Genomic DNA, 21,460 nt, shown 5'->3' with positions numbered 1-21,460 from the left:
AAAGAGGAGAGATGGAGCTACATTTTTTTGTTTGTTTGTTTGCTTGTTTTTCAAGACAGGTTTTCTCTGTATAACAGCCCTAGCAGTCTTGGAACTCGCTTTGTAGACTAGGCTGGCTTTGTACTCAAAGATCTACCTGCCTCTGCCACCTGAGTGCTCGGATTAAAGGCGTGCCCCACCACTACCTGGTGGATCTACATTCTTCTATCAGCTCAGTCATTTGTTTTTTTTTTTAAAGCTAGTCACTTAAAGAGATTTACTTATCCCAAGCCCCAATTCATGTAAAATGCAGACAACAATTTGACATGTCTCTCAGAGGTGCTTGTTGTGATTATAGAAGCAGACATGAAAGCAGTTAATATAGTTTCTAGTGCAAAGATTCATCAACTGTTCCACACCACATTGAGAACAGGGTCTTGCTGTGGCCTCAAACTTACATCAATCCTCCTGCCTTATCCTCCCAGGTGCCTTCAATGAACCTTCATTTTGTTCTTAATTTTTTTGGGCTTAGCAACAACTAAGGGACAGATGCCAAAACAGGCAGCAGAACTGAAGCTTTAGTACAAGTGGCAACTCTGACCTCTAGGTAAAAATAGGATAGGCAGGGTGACTCCCTGTCAGTGTGTCAAGAAGAGTGCATTGACTCCTTGAGGAAATAACTGTTTCTGACAAATCCTTGTCTTTTCAGAGATGGCTACTAAAGTTGCACATAAGGAATTAAGTAAAAGTGTGTAGCATTGACACTCCTTTTACCATGGTGTACAGAAGGGGCTGATGCTATGATTTGGCGAGTAAAGGGGCTTGCCATCACATCTTAACAACACAAGCTGGAATTCTAGGACCCAGACGATGGGAGAAGAGAACCAGTTCCCACAAGTTGTCCTCTGACCCACCCTCCCCACAACCAAATATAATAATAAAAAAATTAAAGTATGTAAGCAGGGCTGGAGGGAGAGCATTTATTTCTCTTGCATTGAACCTGGGTTTAGTTCCTAGAGTCCTTAAGTTGGCTTATAAGCATTTCTAAGTCCAGTTCCAGGGGATCTGACATCCTTTTCTGGCCTCTACAGGTATCAGGCATACGTGTGGTGTACATAAATACAAAATAGGCAAAATACCTAGACACATAAAAAAAATTTGTTTTAAAAAGTACATAAGCATTAAGCTGTATGTATAGTCAACGCCTTCTCCAGGAAAAGGGGCAAAAACAGTAACAACAGTTCTTCATTTTCCCAATGAGGCCTGGCAAGCGTATGTCATTGGCAAAAATTGTGACTACCTTTCACACATGGCTAGTAGCCTACAAGGGGGAACTATCACAGGCTGTTCCTCCCTCAGAAAGCAGAGGGGCCCCTGTTTGGAGCTTTGTGTAGGCTCTCTACGGAGAGCTCATTACTCCACATTTCTACGCTCTTAGCAATTTCAATCTCTCTGGCATGTCAGCTTCTTCCATTCCCCAGCCATCTATTCCCTTAGAATCCTGAGGTGAATGAGGAATGCACCCACCCACATATTCTCACAGGCTATAGGTGTAGATGCTGGCCTTTGCACAGCTGTGGGTGTCTATCCTTATATGAGATAATCCTGTTTGTCTCTCTCTGGACTGTCCACAGTGGCTCTGTTCATGGAGGATTTTTATTTAATGATGACACCGGCTGCCTAATCACTAAGAAATCCCCATGGCATGTACTAGAGCCTTTATACTAATGTTCTGATCTGCTGGAGCCACAGGCCTAGGGCTGTTGGTGGATTATAAAAGATACCACAAATTGCCACAAAGAGGGGCTGGAGAGATGGCTCAGAGGTTAAGAGCAGTGGCTGCCCTTCCAGAGGTCCTGAGTCCCAGCAACCACATGGTGGCTCACAACCATCTGTTATGAGATCTGGTGCCCTCTTCTGGTGTGCAGAACATTGTATACATAATAAATAAATAAAATCTTTACAAAAAAAATTGCCACAAAGAACAGCCAGTTTCTGGTATAGAATTTCTTCATTTTCTTCCAGTTACTGTTAATTTCAGAATACATCTTGGTCAATGACAGTGTTAGAGAGAGATGTGAATGAAGAACACGTAAGAGAACAGGGGTGGGAACCAGAGAAATACTACTTCCTAGGACTACCAAAATGGTCTAACATCTACCTATGGAAGCCGAATCTTCAACAGTAGCCCACCTATACAATACTAGCTTATTCTGTAATTTTTTGTGAAATTAGAAGACATATCTTTGTGGGTGGTGGTGGTGGTGGTATTTGAGACAGGGTTTCTCTGTGTAGTCCTGGCTGTCCTGGAACTTGATCTATAGACCAGGTTGGCCTCAAAATTGGGACTAAAAGCATGCGCCACCATCCGCAGCTTAGAAGACATATCTTATTGTTCTGGTATCTCAGAGGGAACTGTCAGGTCACAGGTGATGAGCTGTTGGCATACCCACCGGACCTCTATTAGACTCTGCCAACAACCCCCACTTCCGCCCCTCCCTAACAATCACTGACTCCCCTCGAGCCCAGGGCAGAGCAGTCACTTTCTTCCCAGCACACTAGTCACCTTTCATCCCACCAGAGAAGCCTCTCCAGTTGGCAAAGACCATTAGAGGTAGCCCTTCACGATTGAAGTCCTTGATAGCCTGATAGGTCTTAAATGCAGAGTCTGGGAACCAAACCTGGCCAGCCTGCTGGATTATCTGTTGGGGAAAGGCAAGGAAAAGCCATTTAACAACAGTTTGAAGAAGAACTTCCCCCCAATTGATCCAGCTGTTATTTATTAAAAATAGTAAATCCAAGATCAAACCAACTAAATTAGAAACTGTTGTTCATCATGAGGATGATCCTGAACCCGAAAAGTAAAGGTCGTGGCTCTCTGACCCTGTTAAACATTCTTCTCTTGGGAGCCTGACTATACCATTATTCCTTAGACAAAAGGAGGGGTTGAATTGCTTCTCTCAAGCAGTCATAGGCATCCTTTCTAAGGCAGCTCAGTTACATTACTATCTTTTATTTTGTCTATGTATGTACATGCTGGTGAACATGTGTGTACCTATATGTCCATGCATGCCTTGCCAGGAATCAATAATGGATGCCATTCTTAGGTCCTATCTACTTTGCTTTTTTGAGACAGGGTCTCTCACTGGCCTAAACTTCATTCATGTAGGTAGTAAGCCCCAGGAATCCCCCTGCCTTTGCCTCCCCAATGTTGGAATCACAGGCATGTGCCATCACATATAATCTTTTTATTTTAAAATGTGGGTTCTGGGAATCAAACTGAGGCCTTCATGCTTATATGGCAAGCACTTTACTGAATTGAGCTATCTCCCCTGACCCTACACTACTCTTTGAAGCATGCCAACTACATACTCTCCAAGTCCTTTAACCTCTCTGGTACTGCAACTAGTCACCACATAATCTGTATGATATTGCTGAGGAGCCTTCTTATTTCTCTCCTTCACCTCTCCCTTTCTAGATAGTGATTAAGTATGAAATAGTATTCACCTTAAGCAAAAGAAGAGGGGGGCTATAGCTTCCATATCTGGCCCTCAAGAGACTATGTTATGACTCCTAGTTGTAGCTCATAATAACTGGAACAGATGAGCATCAGTGTCCATTGCCTCTCTGTTAGACTAGCTCCCAACAAAAGTAGACTGCTTTCTAGCATCACCAAGACTACCACAGGGGCCTGTATAACTTTTCACATAAAACTGTACTTGCAGTAATTTAGAGCTATCTTGAAAGTGATCACTGTTTTACAATCATTTAAGGTGGCTGCCACCCTTCCCTCTAAAATCTGGTGGCTTGCAATACTCCCAATATATCTGTGGGCACTGTAGAAGGGAAACAAACTCCAGGCACAAAAGTACTTCAAGCACAGGACAAGGAGTATTTGAGGTGACCAACCTTGGCTTCAGAATCCAGGTTTGCAGGATCAGCTGGGATACTGAGTTCCACAGTTCGGGTTTCTACAGCAACTACTCCCACAGGTATTCCCCCTAACCTGGGGTGGGGGAGAGGGAAATGAGCCACACAGGAACATAATGCATGTCAATATTACAATTAGGCATTTATTTTTCATTCACACACAAATACTGAAGGAAAACTGGAAGCAAAAAGACAGCAGGGGAGACTCTAGGGGTTAAATGTGAGACTTCTGTAATTCGGTATTCATTTCACAAATATGGAGGAAAGTCCCCTCACACTCACTCATATTCTAAAATGTCCAACAGGATAAATTCATAGTGAATGCTGTATTAGGGGAGACTTAACAGCCTAGTGTACATATCTCCTTCTGTGGTTACCAAATGAAACTTCCCAGTTTGCTGTCAGTCAGCTCTTGATGGTTGGACACAGCCTGAAACTGCGGGCCTTATGGGATAGAGCTGTGGCAGTTAAACAAGGTCCTGCCCTTCCTTCAGTGGAAAAGAACAAAGAGACAGGAATATTTTTTAGTAATAATCTTGGTGAACTCTGTATCAGAAGCAGATACTTAATTTCAAAGCTATGTTAAGATTCAGAAGTTTGAAGCTTCTGCTTGTATATTTGGTATTAATCTCCCATATTGGTCCTCATTAAGATTTCCTAGAACAAATCACAGATGAAGGGAAGAAAGAAGAGAAACAAGAGGGCCATGTCCAGGGTGGGTGAATCCTTTACTCTGGAAAGTGTGATTCCATCTTCATTCTGTCAGTTGCTTTCTTCTGGGCTGGGACTAGGCTGGGTTATACTCTCATTCCCTGTGACATGTCTGTAACAAACTTTTCCATGAAGGATGGTCTTTAGCTGTTACATCAACTACTGGAAATGGATTCTTTTCATCACAAGAGACCTAAGTAGAGCTGAGTGGAGACCACCCACCACCCCCTTGTCACTTGCCTGCACTGAATCAGAATCAAAAGCCCTCTAGACAACCAGACAACGAGCAGTAGGTACACAGGAGGGTTCAGAAATATTTCTGTTCACAATGATTAACACTCCAACTGGAAACTTGTAATTGCAAAAGCCACCCTAAATCGGTAACTTATAACTTATATATTAGGGCCCATGTGACCTAATAAAGAACATCTTTATCCGAGTATTACAGTTATTTATTGAAGTTGAAAACAGCTCAGAACAACTTCTGTTTTCTATTATACTTCATATAAATTTTATCAGGCTAGCACATGAAGATGCTACATCTTGTTTTATAGTGTGTCCCTGGACAAGGTGCCATGGAATAATAAAAGACAATTTACAGCCAATAGCACACATATTCCAAACATACATACCAAAGATGAGTTTTGGCAGCACTTACAGTAACAATCCCAGAAGAATACATTTATATTTATTTCTTGAAATGCCACTGCCTTTGAAAGAGGCTAGCTCCATTTGTTTTATATACTTCCTGAGCATGTGTTTGTGTTTGGAGTAAGAAGCCCAGAACTCATCAGATGGAAAGAAAGGAAGAAGTCAGAGTGAGTGCTGGAATAAACAATAGCTGAGCTAACCAAAGCTAAGCTTGACTGGTCTTGGTAGCAGAGTATTCCCTGTTCTAGTCTTAAAGGTAAAGCATTGTTCTCTGATATCCCACAGGAAGATCTTAAAGACTAGCAAAAGTTTGACTTTGGAAAGCTTAAAGATTGTCATGTATTTTATACACAGGAAAAGTGAAACAGAATAAACAAAAATAAATTTTCAAAAATCCCGATCCTAATATAACATGAAACCCTGTAATAGTTGTGTGCCCCACTTCCACTTCCTCAGCAGTAATCTTACCTACACAAAGTAATTCTCACAGGGATGCTATAGCTAGGGGTGAAGGAAAAGACCTGACACTTGAAAGAAAATGAGCAGCTAGTTTCTGAGTTCCTGTCTCAGATGACTCCTATTCAGTGCCACAGTGGAAGGCCCTGTCTGTGGGATTCACCATCTGATGGCTCCTTGTCACTGGTTGCATGAGGCATGCTGACCTGATGTACTGAGAGAAGCACAAAGCCTAGAATTATTTTCAAGGCTAGCATCTAAATCTCAAGCCAATGTGGCATGTTGGAGAATCTTGAGCAGGTGCCTCTTTTCACCAAGATAAGAAAAACTGATTGCCCCCTGGAGGAAGGTGAGCCCCTGATGCAGATCTCTCAGGCAGTGTGTCTGCAGCACAGACCTAGATTAAGATCAGCATTGGCAGGTGCTCGTTATAGCGAGCACGACAGATTATTTTGCACAGAGCTTGCTGTTGAGTGAAGCACTTCTTAGAGTGGGTATTAAAATTTAATAGAAACTTCAATTTCCCACTTGAAAAATATGGGTATCCCAGCAACCTATGCCAGCTTATTTTACTCACTCCTGTTTCAGATTAAAAAATTTTTTTCAACTCAAATCTGATTCTATTCCAATACAATGCAGTATTATAAGTCACTTCAGTAGACATGATGTCAGAAAGAGACTCCTCTCAGGGTACACGAGGAACCATAGGGTGCATGCTCCTGAGAGAAAGCAGTCTTATGGGGAAGACTTGATTGGTGATGGTTATTATAGTACAGCTTTGTGGTTCCCAAGGAGTTTCTCTTGAAGAAGTATAAAAAGGAAATATTGATAAAAATCAGCCTTCAAATTAAGCATATCATTAGAACAACACATTGAATGGCTATAGGGACCAGCAGGCTACCTTGGCTATGGCTACTAATACTCTCAGAAAACCCAGATAAAGCTTCACTGGTGAACACTATGACCCTTCCTTCCCTATTTTAACTTGGGAAGAAGAGTTTCCAAAACAAAAGGATGTCTTACCTGGCTCTACCAACCACCACAGTCTGTGCCCAGGGCTGCATTATCTCTGAGAAGGATCCATAGTCAAAAAATCCACTCAACCATTGGCCTTTCTGGGCTGTGAAGGAAAAGAGGTGGGGGTGGGAGGAAAATGAAGAGCATAAGGACATCCCACCTGTTAACAACTGACAATGCACTGGGCTGATGGGTTTAGGGTGGGATTTGGGGACTTATTTTGAGAAGTTTGTTGTTTCTAACCATATTATAATAGATGGGAACATTAAACAACTGAGTGCTTATCTGCCTTCAGAAATCATCCCCTATTTCACTTGCTAGTCTGCATAGAATCATTTATCAGCAAAAGCATCATTTATTGTTAAACGATGGGGCTCAGCTACCAGAGAGTTTGCATGCCTTTAAATAAATAGCTTAGATTTTTTTTAAGATACCACAAACATTTGTCAAAAGGCAGTCAAGTCATTATGTTTTTAAAATGTTTATTTCTATTTTAAAACTTCCCTGACAATTTTGTTTGATTCCATTGATTTTCTTTTAATGGGAAGATGAAAACTTAAGTATTAATGATCAGATGAAGACTCAAACTTGGAGGTAAATAAGAGGTTCTGTCTCTCTGCCAGAAATGTAACAATGGAGACTTGTTTTATTTATGGCTGACAAAGTATAATCTTTCTACGTGAAGGGCCATGACTACACGTCCTTGACAGAACAAAAACATAATGGCTAAGACATATATACTTAAAAAAAAGATGCACACACTTAATAACATCACCTCCCATCCTCATCTAGTTCCATATACTGCAAGCCATGTAACTTTCACCATCTTAGTTTAAGACAACTTTTGTTTTAAAGGCATGAATGTTTGACCAAGTGCCCATAAAGGCTTCTGCAAATAACTGTTTCTTCTTTTGCCCTCTCAGCTCACAGTTTCTCAGTGATTCTTCTAATTTGAACATGGCCCTCCACCCCCTAAACCTCAAGCCCAAAACCAATTAAAAGTAGAGATCTGAGCAAGCTAACCTCTGCTGACTTAAACAGGACGGAGAGTGTTTTATCAAGACTAAACTTGTAATTACTGTGTTCTACATTCCTTGCCTCTATGGCCCCAGTGTAAAATGTGATCATCCATTTCAAAATTATCTCTCTATCACGAGCCCAAAGCTGATCGTTTAGATTCTGGTCTCGTGTTGGGCGTCAGTTTGAAGAATATCTCGGCACTATCTCCTCTAATAAATGACTTTAACTTTTCACCTAGAAGATATCTGCTTTAACTTATCATAGGGAATCATCTGCTTTCTTTAACACTTCCACTAAATTAAAATCTGAAGTTACTCGATTTGGGAGCGAGTGTTAGCTGAACCTAGACAGCAGGATGAATTACTAGAGAGTCAATGAAAAAATATTATCCAAAACACTAGAAAACTTAGTTTATCTCCAATTTTGTTTTACTCTGTAGGTCTTATTAATAATGACCTGGATAATGCCCACCAGCACATGCACTTCTGTTCACCCTATGAAACAAAGCTGTTTTGCTTTTTGAGACAATCTTACCCCGGCTAGATTTCAAATTGTAATCCTCCTTCCTCATCCTCTTAAATGCTGAATTAAATGCATATAGCACTACGCTTTGCAAAGGGCCCAAATTCTGATGAATGTTCTAAACCAAACTGGCTCTAGTTTCACCAAGATAATGAAATTTTAACTTCATATGCCTGGATCATTTTATGATATTTACTTTGATAATAATGATTTGGAACTATAGAATTAATTTCAAAATCAGAACATTTACTTGTTTTGAAACCCTGGGGAGCAATCCAGAAGTTTAGCTAAGTGGTAGGATTCTTCCCTGGGTTCAGTCTCCAGTACCCCCCACAACAAAACTGCTCTGCCTTATGTGCTGACTCGGGAAGAAGGGGCCATTGGCTATGCTAGCTGGACTTGATGGTCCCACAAGGAAGGCCACTCTAGCTCAGATGTACACCTGGATGCCACTGAGATGCTTCCCTATGTTTCCCAGGAGAACACTCACTGAGCTTTGTTCTGAATTTAGAGGAGACCCACTTAATTCCCAGAAAAGTCCTGGGTTTTTTAAGAACAACCACTATGTCAGACTTATGGTTCTCACCGTCATCATGTATAAAAATAAGGAGAAAAGATGACTATGGTGATTTTTCTATGTAAGAAAAAGCAATTTTATTATGGATAATAAGAAATAGAAAAAAAGAGGTGTGGTTATAAATTAAAACTAACAGAGTTCTCTTGATATTTCTAGAATATCTACAGTTAGACATCAAGATGAAGCTTCAGCATCAAAGTAATAGCTGAGGGATCTTGCAAAAATAAGATATGTATATGGAAGTACTTTTATAACAGACTCTACCTTGAGTGATTTCTATCAAGTCTTCCTTATTTATAATGTATGGGTGTTTTAATGTACCTTAATGTATGGGTGTTTTACCTGAGTGCATGTCTGTGTACCAGTGCATGCCTAGTACCCAGGGAGTCAGAACAGGGTGTCTGATTCCCATGGATCTGGAGTTACACGAGATTGTGAGCCACCATGTGTGTGCTGGGGATTGAACCTGGGTCCTCTGGAACAGCAGCCAGTGCTTTAACCGCTGAACCATCTCTCCAGCTCCTGCAACCCATTCTTTTATGTATATAGTGTTTTAAAAATGAATAGTGTCAATGAACATGTAACAAAGAACAAATACTTCCTAATACCATTTAGAGAAAGTAGGGGTCAGTTGTGGTGGGAGGCTCATGCCTGGAATCTCAGCACTTGGCAGACTGAAGCAAGAGAATTTGAAAGTTAAAAGTCAATGTGGACTACATAGCAAGTTCCATGCCAACTGGGGCTATAAACTGAAACCTTATCTCAATAAAAAACAAAGTAAAACAGGCTACTTGGCGCTTTATAAAAGGAGATTTTCTGCAACTGCCAAGTGAATTAACAAATATAAATTTAAATACATACAGCTATTTTTTTTTTCCTGCAGTGTGTGAGTGTGTGTATATGTATACATTGTATGTGGCATGTGAGTAAAGAGAACACCTTAGGTGTCACCACTCAGGTGCCATCTACTGGCCTGGAACTATATAGCACACTAGGTTGGATGGAAGGCCAGCAAGCCCAGGGATCCATCTGTCATCCCCCCAACCCCCACTCCACGCTGAGACTACAAGCACATGCTACCATGCCCATCTATTGAAAATGAGGGTTCTAGGGATAGAACTTAGGATTTCTTAAAAGCATTTTACTATCAGTACTGCTACCAGCATCATAAGAAGAACTTGAAGGTGATATTCAGCAATAGTTTGCTAATTCTACATTTAAGGTTTAGAGACATTTTCTCAAGATAATTTCATTAATCTGTCTTCCCCCACCTTTTATTTTGGAAACATGGTTTAGCTATGCATCTCAGGATACTTGAATCACTATGTAGTCCAAGCTGGCTTTATACTGCTGGTGATCCTCATGCCTCAACCTCTCAAGAGCTGAGGCTGTAAGGATGTACACTTATCGTTGGCTCAATGCTCTTTTAACAGACACTAGTTGGAAGGGAATCTGGTCCTTGGCTGTGGATGTAGCTCACTGGTAAAATGCTTATTTAGCATAAATGAGGCTCTGGGTTTGATTCCCCAGGATCTCCACCCTAACCAAAAGGATTCTAGTCCTATAAGACCATGATTTTATGGCTTATGCCAACTTGTTTAAAGCCTTTTAACCTACTAAGTCCCTCAATAACAGAAGGAATGAATTAGTGATGACACCAGTTGTGACTAAATGAGTGAATAACAAAGCTCAATTTTTCCTTGTTCACATTTTGGTTTTTTTTTTTTGTTTTTTTTTTTTTTACATTTTCTTCCTAGAGCTTTTTCTTACATCTTCCTTATTTCTAGGTATTTAGCTCCAATTTCTTAGTAATATGCTTTTATGCTAGAGTTGAATAGTGACTAGATAGAGCTTGACAGTCAGAATGCCACTAGGTTCTTAAACACATACGTACTTGGGTGAGGACGGCCTGCCAGCATCCACCGAGGATCATATGGGGCTTTTGTGGGAACAAACTCGATGATTCTATCTATAGGATCCTTGGAATTCAGGAGAGGAACTGAACTATGCACGCTCTAAAGAAAGATTGAGAGAGACAGAGCACACCCATTAGAGATGTCAGTCTCACACCTCATCTGGGCAGCAAAAGCTCCAGACAAGGGCATCAAGGCCCACTACAGAACTACACCCAACAGTCCCAATCATCAAGCAAAAGCATCCAGTTATGTGTCAAGGAACATAAAGAACACACACAGTTCCCAACTCTCATTTATGAGCCTGATGCACCGTGGTGCATTTTGACCTGATCCACTGTGCCCTTGTTCTTTGAGAAGCAAGCTCCTGGAGAACAAATAGCTACTACAGGGAAGTAAGTCTTTTGTTTGTTTGTTTGTTTTTGTTTTTATTTCCGAGGCAGGGTTTCTCTGTGTAGATTTGGAGCCTATCCTGGCAGTGGCTCTAGAGACCAGGCTGGCCTCGAACTCACAGAGCTCCACCTGCCTCTGCCTCCTAAGTGCTGGGACTAAAGGCGTGCACCACCAACACCCAGCCTATGAGGAAGTCTTAATATTTGGGGACACCAAATATATAGACACCAGCAAAGTATCTGTGGCTAGAAAACAGTGGGGCTTGGTGAGATACAAAGGTATTCTGAAGGAAGAAATCACAGGTTTCAGAGAAATACTTGATGAAAAATTATCCAAACGGTACTTCAAACAAAATAAGCTGTGGCAGAGATGGTGGGTAGGAAAGACTCACCTTAGGCATGTATGACAGCCAATGTAAGACTGTGAAGACCCCCTCAAAGTCGTCACAAACAGTGCAATGGGTAACCCCGTTGTTGTGCATGATCTGGATGCCCCCAAGCTGATTGTTGGAGGTGTATACTTCCCGGCCAAGGACCTAGGCAAATGAGCAAGTAAAATGACATTTGTATTTACAGATATAACAATGTATATTATTTCCTAATTCTAACTAAATTTTTTTCTTTCCTTCACCAAAGACAATCCTGTTTTCCTTACCTTGTTCAGAGGGACTGTCAGACTTCCTTTCTTAAAAGAACATTTAGAAAACAAAAAAGATCTTCAACAGTTACATACACTGCTGAAGTTTTAAAACCAGCAAGCTCACCCTTTCTAGAAGCCACCACAGACATGTGCACAAGACTGTAGCTCTGATTGAAATTGTGGTAGGTAGGTTGGGACCCCGGGGGAACTGGCTACATGCATACGCACACTCGATGTCTATGTTGAAGAAATGCTATGGGGTTGGGTGCATTATTTTTTCTAAAGAATTAGCTTTTTCCTTACGTTTGAATTTTAAAGCTGGCACACTGTCTCACTCCCCCATCCCTAAAGCAGGCAAAATCCCAAAACAGCTCATGACACATACACACAAACCCCTAGACTCCAGTCTCTTTGTGTGCTGGGTGTGAGGCTGTGATTTATTTCCCAAGCCTGTTTCCCTCTGAGGACTGGGAAGGATTCAGGCCTCATCCCAGTGTCTTTGGAGGACTTTAACCCTTGTCAGGTTGGGGGCACTTGCAAATAGAAACTACAAAGTTTCCTTTAAAGTAGAAAAGAGAAAGAAAAAATATTCTTGGACTTGGAAATTGTAGGGTTTCATTTCTTCCTGAAGATTGGTTAATAATTTCTTCCAGGGAGGGAGGTTTTCTGACCCAGCAGATGGAAGTCAGGTGGCCTGATCACTGACTATTGCAAACTGCTGAGTGTGTAGTAATTGCCAGTCATCTACAGTAGCCCTGGAGAGCGCTAAACAGTTGTGGAGTGTTCACTCTATGTTCTCTTTTCTGTTCCCTCTCCTCTTTTCTAAAAAACAACAACATAAATTTTTTTCTTACTTACTTTTATTCATTTTCATCATCTTGGGAGAACCTAAACAAATTAAGGGCCAACAAACTCTGCCTATATATTTTCAATTGGTCCTTTCTTATTAGGGGCTTGGAGAGGTTCCCCTGCATGTTGGGTCAGCCTCCTACAGCAAGACCTTCCAAAGACTGAGCAAGTTAGTGACCAAAGTAATAACCTCACTGTGATCCCGCTGGCCTTGGTTCCATTTAACTTCAGCTAGGAAAGGCATAGAGAGTTTTCTGAAAAGAATATGGAGAGCAAAATTGCTCTCCGATTACTGCTTTCCTTGATAAGGAAGCAGAGAGAACAAGCCTTTCCAGGCAGCCCTAAGCCAAGCAACATGCTGGCAGCTCCTTTGAAGGAGCCAGTGAATAGGGGAGACCATATCTGACCAGTGGGCTGCCATCCTCTTCTCTGTCTGTCTTTAATCTTAGCCCAGGCGCTGCGGCTCTTTTCTCATTCTCCTGCTGTCTCTTTCCATTTGCCCTCTCTCTGACTGATACACTGATCTCTCGGTCACTCGGCTTTCTGCTCTACTGAGTCCATATTACTAATAACACCTCCGCCACGGCCAGTTTACCTCATGAAGGCAGGAGCACATCATTACAAAATAAACTCATAACTTTGACATTCTAGCAAATACATGCCGTTTGTTATTTTTATGGCTTTAGTCTTTCTAACAGGCAGAGGGCATTACATACCTGTTTCATTTATATCTTTAAGCGTGCGTGCACACACACTCTTGCACATGCACCAGGAAACAAAACAGAACAAAAAACAAAACCAATACAATTTCTAAAGCAGTCAGTTGATGGGGACTCTGGTGGAGGCAGAAGGCCCTTCATTCAGGGAGGCCACGCTCTGATATGACTCTGGTTTTATGGCTGTCATAAACCCGATGGCCCACAACTGGTCCTTCTGGGACAGACTGCTTCTCTGCTAGAAGTCATTCAGTGTGATCAGCAGTATTTTTAATTATTAAAATAAAATTGGAAAGGAGAAATGAAATAAAAAGGAGACATAGTGCTGACCCTGAGTATCTGATATTCACAATTTATGTCAGGAGCCAGATATTCCCTGTTGCATAGGGAAGAGGTATTTTTTTGTTGAGAAACATTACTTTTGGTCCCATTTCTAATACTTGATGATGTCTAACCATGAGAACATCGAGCAGTTACAAAACTAGCAATGAACCCATGAAGGACCAAGCTCAGACAAAGGAATCTAAGACAACCAAGAACAGCTTAGTTATTTAAGTGCACCATCTTAAATGTCTTTACCCTCTTTTCGATGAGTTGGAAAGGGCATCTAAAACCAGGCAATTCCCAGAGAGGTTCAGTGGCTTACCCATTCTACATTAATTGTTATTCTGAACCCAGGGCACACTTCTTTGAACCCCAAATCTACAGTTTCAAACTAGGAGCAAGATTCAGTAGCAGCACATCTTCTCACTCCAGTTCTGATGCTTTGGAAATGTTTGGGGAAGCACCAGCATTTCCACATTTCTTTTCCTCTGGGTTCCAAAGAAACGCTAGGGCTCATCACAACTGAGAACATCATTTCTGTGCTAACAAATGCTTATCACCTGAGAAAACTCATTTAATTTATTAATGGACAAGAAATCACAGGATAGGCTAACAGAGCATCCAAAGAGCCGTTTCTGAACAGTGTTAGCTTGGGAAATGGGGGTGGAGTAGAGATGGAAACACAGAAATGAAGCCCTTCCTTAACTACAAACACACAGCAACAATCACAGTTACTAACAATCAAGAGAAAACAGTACCCTTGGTTATCTTCAGCTGCCTGCAGGTTTGGAGTATGCATCAGTGAGATAAGTGAGGGCTCTCACAATAGCTACTGATTTTGTAGGGGTCATTGCTGATTCAACTGGTTTTAATGATTTTAGAATACTTCGCAATGAAAGCTCCAACCAAGGAAGCAAAATCTGGATAGGACAGATTCTATTCTGCCCAGTTCTGAAGTGATTATGCAGTGATAGCCACAAAGTCCAGCTGGCAACTGAAAGATTGAAAGAACCCACAAAGAATCAGTGTTTTTCTCAATAAGAGAAAGTTGTGGGTCAACAGTCCTCACCATCATTATATTTTCACAAGTAGGTGGGCTTCATTTGTCACTCATTTAAACACTGATGGAGGCATTTCTGTATTAGTCAAATTCCTTGCAATGTTTTTGATTGCTGAATCATTCTCCTTACATTTTCTACTACATGAATCAAATTTCTAATTTTTTTGTCTAATAAGCACCTACCACCATTTGAACCAAGAGACATTCAAAAGGGCACTCCTGAGGCCACCTTTGCTCTCTAGCTCTAAGTGGCCAAAGCAACACTATGAAATAACAAGAAAAGCACCATTATAGGGTCCTTTGCTTAGGAGTGCCCAGGCCACAGAACTAAAGGGCTAAATCTGAGAGCAAAGAGGATCTTCATCCAGTCTTGCTATATATTTAAGCTTCAATGAACACTCCACTTATTGTAGTTGGCAGACTTAAGAATTAAAGTATCTCATGAAAGCCAGTGATTAGTAGAGATGCAATTGTTAAAGGTTTCACCAAAGGTGCTATAGAGCCTGCAGAAATGCTGAGATGCCTAAGAGCTATAAATGGATGCAGTCGAACATTCTAAGGCCACTGTTGTTGCTGCTGCTGCTTATCCAGAAACACTGCAGACAGCTCAGGTTTACCACAGCTGACAGGCAATGAAAACAGTCTAATATACCGCCTGCTCTCACCCTTAAATCCCTTTTTGGAGATCAAGATAAACACATTCTTCCTTTCCCCAGTGCTCCAGACGTTTGACTGAAGTGGCAGAGCACTGTGAGGGTTTGTGCAAATGAAATCACTATGTAATACTGAATGAGTATAGTATTTACTTATCAGGATATTTATCAGCAGAAGTATTGAGATTTCCAAGTTTCACAGATGCAACTTGTCTAAATTTTTAAAATATTGCTTTTATCCTGATATACATATTATTTTGGGGACTTTTAGAGTTATATGTAAATATCAGCAATCATGTAATAATATGGAGTGTAATAATAATATGGAAAATAATAATGGTGACTATTAATCATGAAAAAAAAAAAAGGAAATCTACATGTTTTTTTTCCCCTTTTTAACAATCCTTGGAGAGCCAGGCATTTACGATTTTAGGAAGCAGAGAGCACAAAATTCCTCCAATCCTGAGAATCAGGCTACACAAGCTGAGTCCTTGATTCAATCCTCTCATGGTATTTCCATTCTCCAGAAAGTAAATTTACTAAGCAATCATCATCATTGGATGTCATGCATGATTCTAGGTATTAAAGTCATTCTGGGATGCTATTGATAAAGGATTGGGGAGGGCAGAAAGACATGAGTAAAAGCAGATGGGAATAGGGAAAAAGTGGTAAAATAGGGACAAAAAGAGAAGGAGGATAAAAGAGGAGAAAGGGGCAGAGGAGAGAAAAGAAGGGGAAGAAAAAAAAAAAAGAAAAACCGGTAACAGCACAACTACTCAGCACTGCTATCGTCCTCCTTGACCTGACAGAACCACATTTTTAAAAGCTGACAAGTAATTCAATCTCCAATTAACAATTCTAAGTGGCACTGCACATATTACTGTGTAAATGTTTCTCCAGGAATACATCCACGGTGAATGGAATTACATTTCTTGGGAGCCTGGGACAATACCTCTGTGACCAAAAATATTTGGATGTTACAAAATACACAGCTAAAGGATTATACTTCTTTCTATGCCTTTGTTGTCACTGCTAGCACTGGCAAACTGGAGAGCTAGCTGGCAGCTGGTGGATTAGGCGTGGGTAGAGAGGAAGCTCAATGATATTCACTGGTGGGTAGGGGGGCTGATTTGAGCCATAGTTTGAGTCAAGATAATCCCCTTGCAAGACTCAAAACTCTCTCAATAAGAAACAAATTCTGCTTGACCGAGTTTGCTGAAGAGTGAACTTGGACAAAGATTTGCTACCAGTGGCAGGAAAAGACTTTGATTTTGTTTTAGATGTATTTAAAAACAAATGCCTTGTTATGTAGCACAGGTTGGCCTCAAACTGACCATCTTGCCCTGGCCTCCCTAGGGCAGGTGTGTGCCATCATTCTCTGACAGGAAAGTATTTAGCCACAAGGACACTGAGATACAGACCTGAAAAAGTACTGCAAGACCTCTGCCTATTGAGAACACAAGCAGAAATTCACCAGCAGGACAGACAATAAGTAATTGAAAGTGGAGTGGATAAGGGACAGAGACTCACTTATAATAAAAAGGGATAGAGAATATCCATGGATAGTTTGTCTGTCAAATATGAGAGAAAAGGCGCAGGCTTCCAGATAGAAAGTTGACTGCCAAAAGAAATCACTCATCCCAGGGATCCATCAACTAAGCACTCAATTAGTTAGAGACGTGAAAGTGCTGACATTAATCAATTCCAAATATGGAAATATTTAGTATTTTAAATAAAGTCTGGTATAGAGCCAGGTGAGGTGACTCATGCCTGTGATCCCAACATTTGGGAACTGGAGGCAGGAGAACCAAGAGTGCTTGGCCAGCTTCAACTACATGAGACCCTGTCTCAAAAGAAAACCAAGGGGGTAGGGAAAAGTCTGGCTGATTGAGGTATAAATTATATGTAATAAAAGTGTCCATTTATGGTGCAAAATTCTATGACACTGACAAACATAAATATGTACTTGTAACTAGTACCACAATGACATGGGATCATTTCTATCATTGTGCTCCCCAGTGCCCTCTGCCCACTCCTAACAACCACTGACTTCATTTCTGCTCTGCCTGCATTGCCTTTTATAAGATGGAACATAAATAGATTGAGAGTGTGCAGCATTCAGAACCCAGCTTCTTTTGGTTATCATAATGAATGCATCATATTCATTTATACAGTACAAGTGTAGGTAGCTCCTTTTGATAGCTGGGTGCCACAACTCATTCGTCAGTTGGTAGACATCTAGGTTGTGTCAGTTTGAGGACAGATTATGAAGAAAACTGCTACAAACATATTTGGAGACAGGTAACTGTATAGTTAATAAAACAAACAAAACCAAAAACAATTTCAAAGTAGTGATGCCATTTTGCATTTCATTCAATAGTATTTCGTTCAGAGTCCTAGCTATCCCAATCCTCATCAGCAGCTGGAATTTGTCAGTTTGTTAAACATTAAAAAATATTTGTTTGGGCTGGAGGGATAGCTCAGCCATTAAAGGCTAGGCTCACAACCAAAATAAAAAGTATTTTTTTTTGTAGGGGGGGAGGTTAATCTCAGTGGGAGAGCACTTACCAAACACATATCAGGCTTGGGGTTTGATCCCCATCACCAAAAACAAACAACAAAAAGCTGCTATCATTTATGGGAAAAAAATGTAATGCTGTGAAATTTGGTTTTAATTTCCCTAATGAGTGGTGACAAACATAACTTCATGCACCATTTTCCATTCTTTTTTTGTTTTGTTTTGTTTTTGTTTTTGTTTTTTGTTTTTTCGAGACAGGGTTTCTCTGTGTAGCTTTGGAGCCTATCCTGGCACTCGCTCTGGAGAGTGGTCTGGCCTCGAACTCACAGAGATCTGCCTGCCTCTGCCTCCCGAGTGCTGGGACTAAAGGCGTGCACCACCAACGCCCAGCTCCATTTTCCATTCTTAAACATCTTCTTTCATGGTCTACTCAAATTTCTTGCCTATGTATTTCACTATTGGGCTGCTTTCTTTATGAGATCTGAGAATTCTTTATGTATTCTGGATTATATCTTTTATCAAGTATATGTTTTCCATAGATTTTTGTTTGTTTGTTTGTTTGTTTTGAAACAGGGTTTCTCTGTGTAGCTCTGGCTGTCCTGGAACTAGCTCTGTAGACCAGGCTGGCCTTGAATTCACAAAATCCACCTACCTCTGCCTCTTTAGTGCTGGGATTAAAGGCATGCACCACCATGTCTGACTATATAGATGGATTTTTAAAAATTTGTTTTTAGTCACCTCCTGACTTTTCTAAACATACTGGGCACTTGAGGCAAATGGTGGAATGACCAAATATCAATGATCATAGCAGCCAGATATAAGTTTGGTACTCAATGGAGCTTGGCTTCCTGGACAGTAACATTGATTGTTCTTCTGTAGTTTTCTTTTGCATTTTCTCATTTATACTTGGTGGGTAGCATTTTTAAATCTTTTTAATCACTTGATAGCAGTTAGCCCACAGGCTACATGTATTCTGAGACAGGCATGAATGTGTGCTACATGCTTTTAGATGACATCATATGTTGCAATGTCTAAAGATTGGATATTCTTGCAAATGAAAAGTTTATTTTAAATACCATGAAATCAGGAATTATGACATCTTTACAGATAAGACCAACTTTACAGAAAACATAAATGTAATGAATGCATGCCACAATTCTAAGGACACTATAGGAACTCAACACAGACATATTTAAGCAAGTTGAGCCACTAGAAACAGAAGTCTTATATTAGTGCTATAGTATATAGTGTAAAAGGGAAGCAACTGATTCACTCCTTTTTGCTCTCCTTGGTGTAGATGCTAGATGATGCTTGTGAGTTGTTATTGGTTCCTACCACAACCCTTAACATTTATTTTGTGTTTGTGTGTATGTGTGTGAGTGCGCATGTTCTTCTGTGCCATGATGGGTGTGTCAGTCAGAGGGCAATCTGTGGGGGTCAGTGCTCTCCTTTCATCATGTGGGATCTGGGAATGGAAATCAGTTTCTTAAACTTGGCAGCAAGTGCCCTTACCAGCTGAGCCATCCCCTCTCGACCTCTTTAAAAAAAAAAAAAATCTCTACATGGGCTAGTATTAAATCAGTAACTCTAGTCACATATTATCAGGGCTGTTCTACTAAGGTGTATAAACCTGCTTTATTGATTAAGAAAAGATACATTATCAATGAGTAAGGTAAATGTGAAGATATTCAAAAGTTGATTATCTATTAAGATGGCCTAACTCATCATATTTGCATCTTATGCTATTGATTAGAGTGAATTCTGTTCCTTAATAACACTGGTCTCTCAATTTTTCAGATATTCATGCTATTTTAAAGGACTTAAATCCTAGGCACTGAGACATTATTAAAATTAGGAATTGGTCAAGACTCAAGCACAAGAATGTAAAGCCCAGGCATGGTTATCTGGACTTCGATCTAAAAAGCTCTTCAAGCTTCTCTTACGATTCAACACTCCTGTCTGTGTACATTAGCTGATTAAATTGTGTGGTGATGGCCACTCTGAAGGAGAGGGACATAGATTTGGATCCATGAACAGGGGATATCTCCTAGAATGATGAACAGCCAGGAGTCAGATTTCTAAACAGTCTAGAGTCCCAAGTCTTTATCATATTCACACAGCAGTCTGTGCACAGCAAGGGCTCAGGTCTATCTTCCTCAGAAAAGACTGGAGCCCTTGCATTTCTAATCTACCAACATGTGCAGTTCTTGCACTTTTAATTTATAGGTGTTGGGGGGCCCCTCTGACTTGGGAACATATTGGCTTGGTTTAATGCTTGGAGATTATTAAACTTGGAGCTGTGTTCCACTATCAGGTGTACAGATCTTTTATTTAGAAGATATGATGCTCTAAATGCACAAAGAGCTCCCTGTCACCTTCACATTAAAGCCCCTAGTGCCTGGTAAATGGAATTATATAGCTGTCATCTCCTTTCCCCAAAGTTTTAAGAGTACAATGGGCTCATTTTTTCACTCTCCATCCCAGCTTCAGAACTAAGAGACCTACTTTGTATTGATTTAAGGTCTCAGAAATAAATAAACCTGCTTCACTGCTGTGATTCACAACAAATTCATGATACACTATTGCATGATATATTTCAAGCTCTGGCTCCAGCTCTCTTTTTCCTCTGGTGAGTGATGGGGGAGGTGGGAGGTAGTAGGGAGCTGCAAAGCTGACAGCCTGATGGTTATTGGAGATGGCTGAGGACTGCAAATCTAAGAGGAGACACTATTGGAGGAGTACAGGATTTTTAACTGGGAGGCAAGGGTGAGAAGCTAATTTACTTGATTTCCAGGCTGGGATTGGGGGAAAAGAAAGGTTGAAAAGAGAGGAGAGGGCTGACAGAGTAGTAAGCTTCAAGTGAAGAACAATCTGAAAAAGAGCTGTAAACATGTATAGACAGAGAAAAGTGAAGAAAACATACCAAACAATGGTGTAATGAATGGATGACTAGAAAATAAAGGAGCTGAGGCCAAGATTCTGCCTAAAAGGACCATATTCACAAACCTAAGCAGGCACTTAGCTTGAGTTCAGTGGAAATGCTTTACTAGCAGCAGAAAGTGAAGAGATCCTTGTGAACCATGGAATGTATGAAGTAGAGACACTTCTTCATGTAACGCTCAAAGGACACCCCAGAATCTTGAATGGTGAAATGATTATCCTGGATATGGGTTAGAGATACAATAGAGGTCCATATACATAAAATCTAGAGACTGCACACTGAAGTGAGGGCAATGACTTCTATCAAGTTAGCTTTTGTTTGTGTGCTCTCAAGGCTTTGTGTGCCTCAAACTATAACACCTTTACTGGTTCTACTAAACCTTGGACTCAAAGAATTTTAGCTATTACTCCTTAAGGCCTATTCTCTAGACTAAATTATGACCTTTGACAAAGCAGCAGATGACAAAGCAGAAGATGACTGGCCCTCAAACTTCTGTATGGCACTATAGAGGATTCCCTAGTCTCTACAGAACAATTAATTTTTAAGTGTTCTCTCTCTCTGTCTCTCTCTGTCTTTCTTTCTCTATCTCCC

At 40.6% G+C, this 21,460-nt stretch overlaps 1 protein-coding gene across 1 annotated transcript in view; it reads right to left on the bottom strand.

Annotated features, from left to right (window-relative positions):
* Positions 1-21,460, bottom strand: part of Acaca (acetyl-CoA carboxylase alpha) — a 208,066-nt gene that overhangs the window by 26,212 nt on the left and 160,394 nt on the right. Inside the window, 5 exon segments of the mRNA NM_001292056.1 lie at positions 2,546-2,681; positions 3,889-3,985; positions 6,751-6,847; positions 10,758-10,878; positions 11,561-11,704. Of these exon segments, the coding sequence (NP_001278985.1) occupies positions 2,546-2,681; positions 3,889-3,985; positions 6,751-6,847; positions 10,758-10,878; positions 11,561-11,704 (595 nt within the window).

This window comes from Cricetulus griseus, chromosome 7 (assembly GCF_003668045.3).
Source record: "Cricetulus griseus strain 17A/GY chromosome 7, alternate assembly CriGri-PICRH-1.0, whole genome shotgun sequence".
NCBI lineage: Eukaryota > Metazoa > Chordata > Mammalia > Rodentia > Cricetidae > Cricetulus > Cricetulus griseus.
The sequence above is the reverse complement of the archived record's forward strand: the minus strand, read 5'-3'. Positions and strand labels throughout refer to the sequence as shown.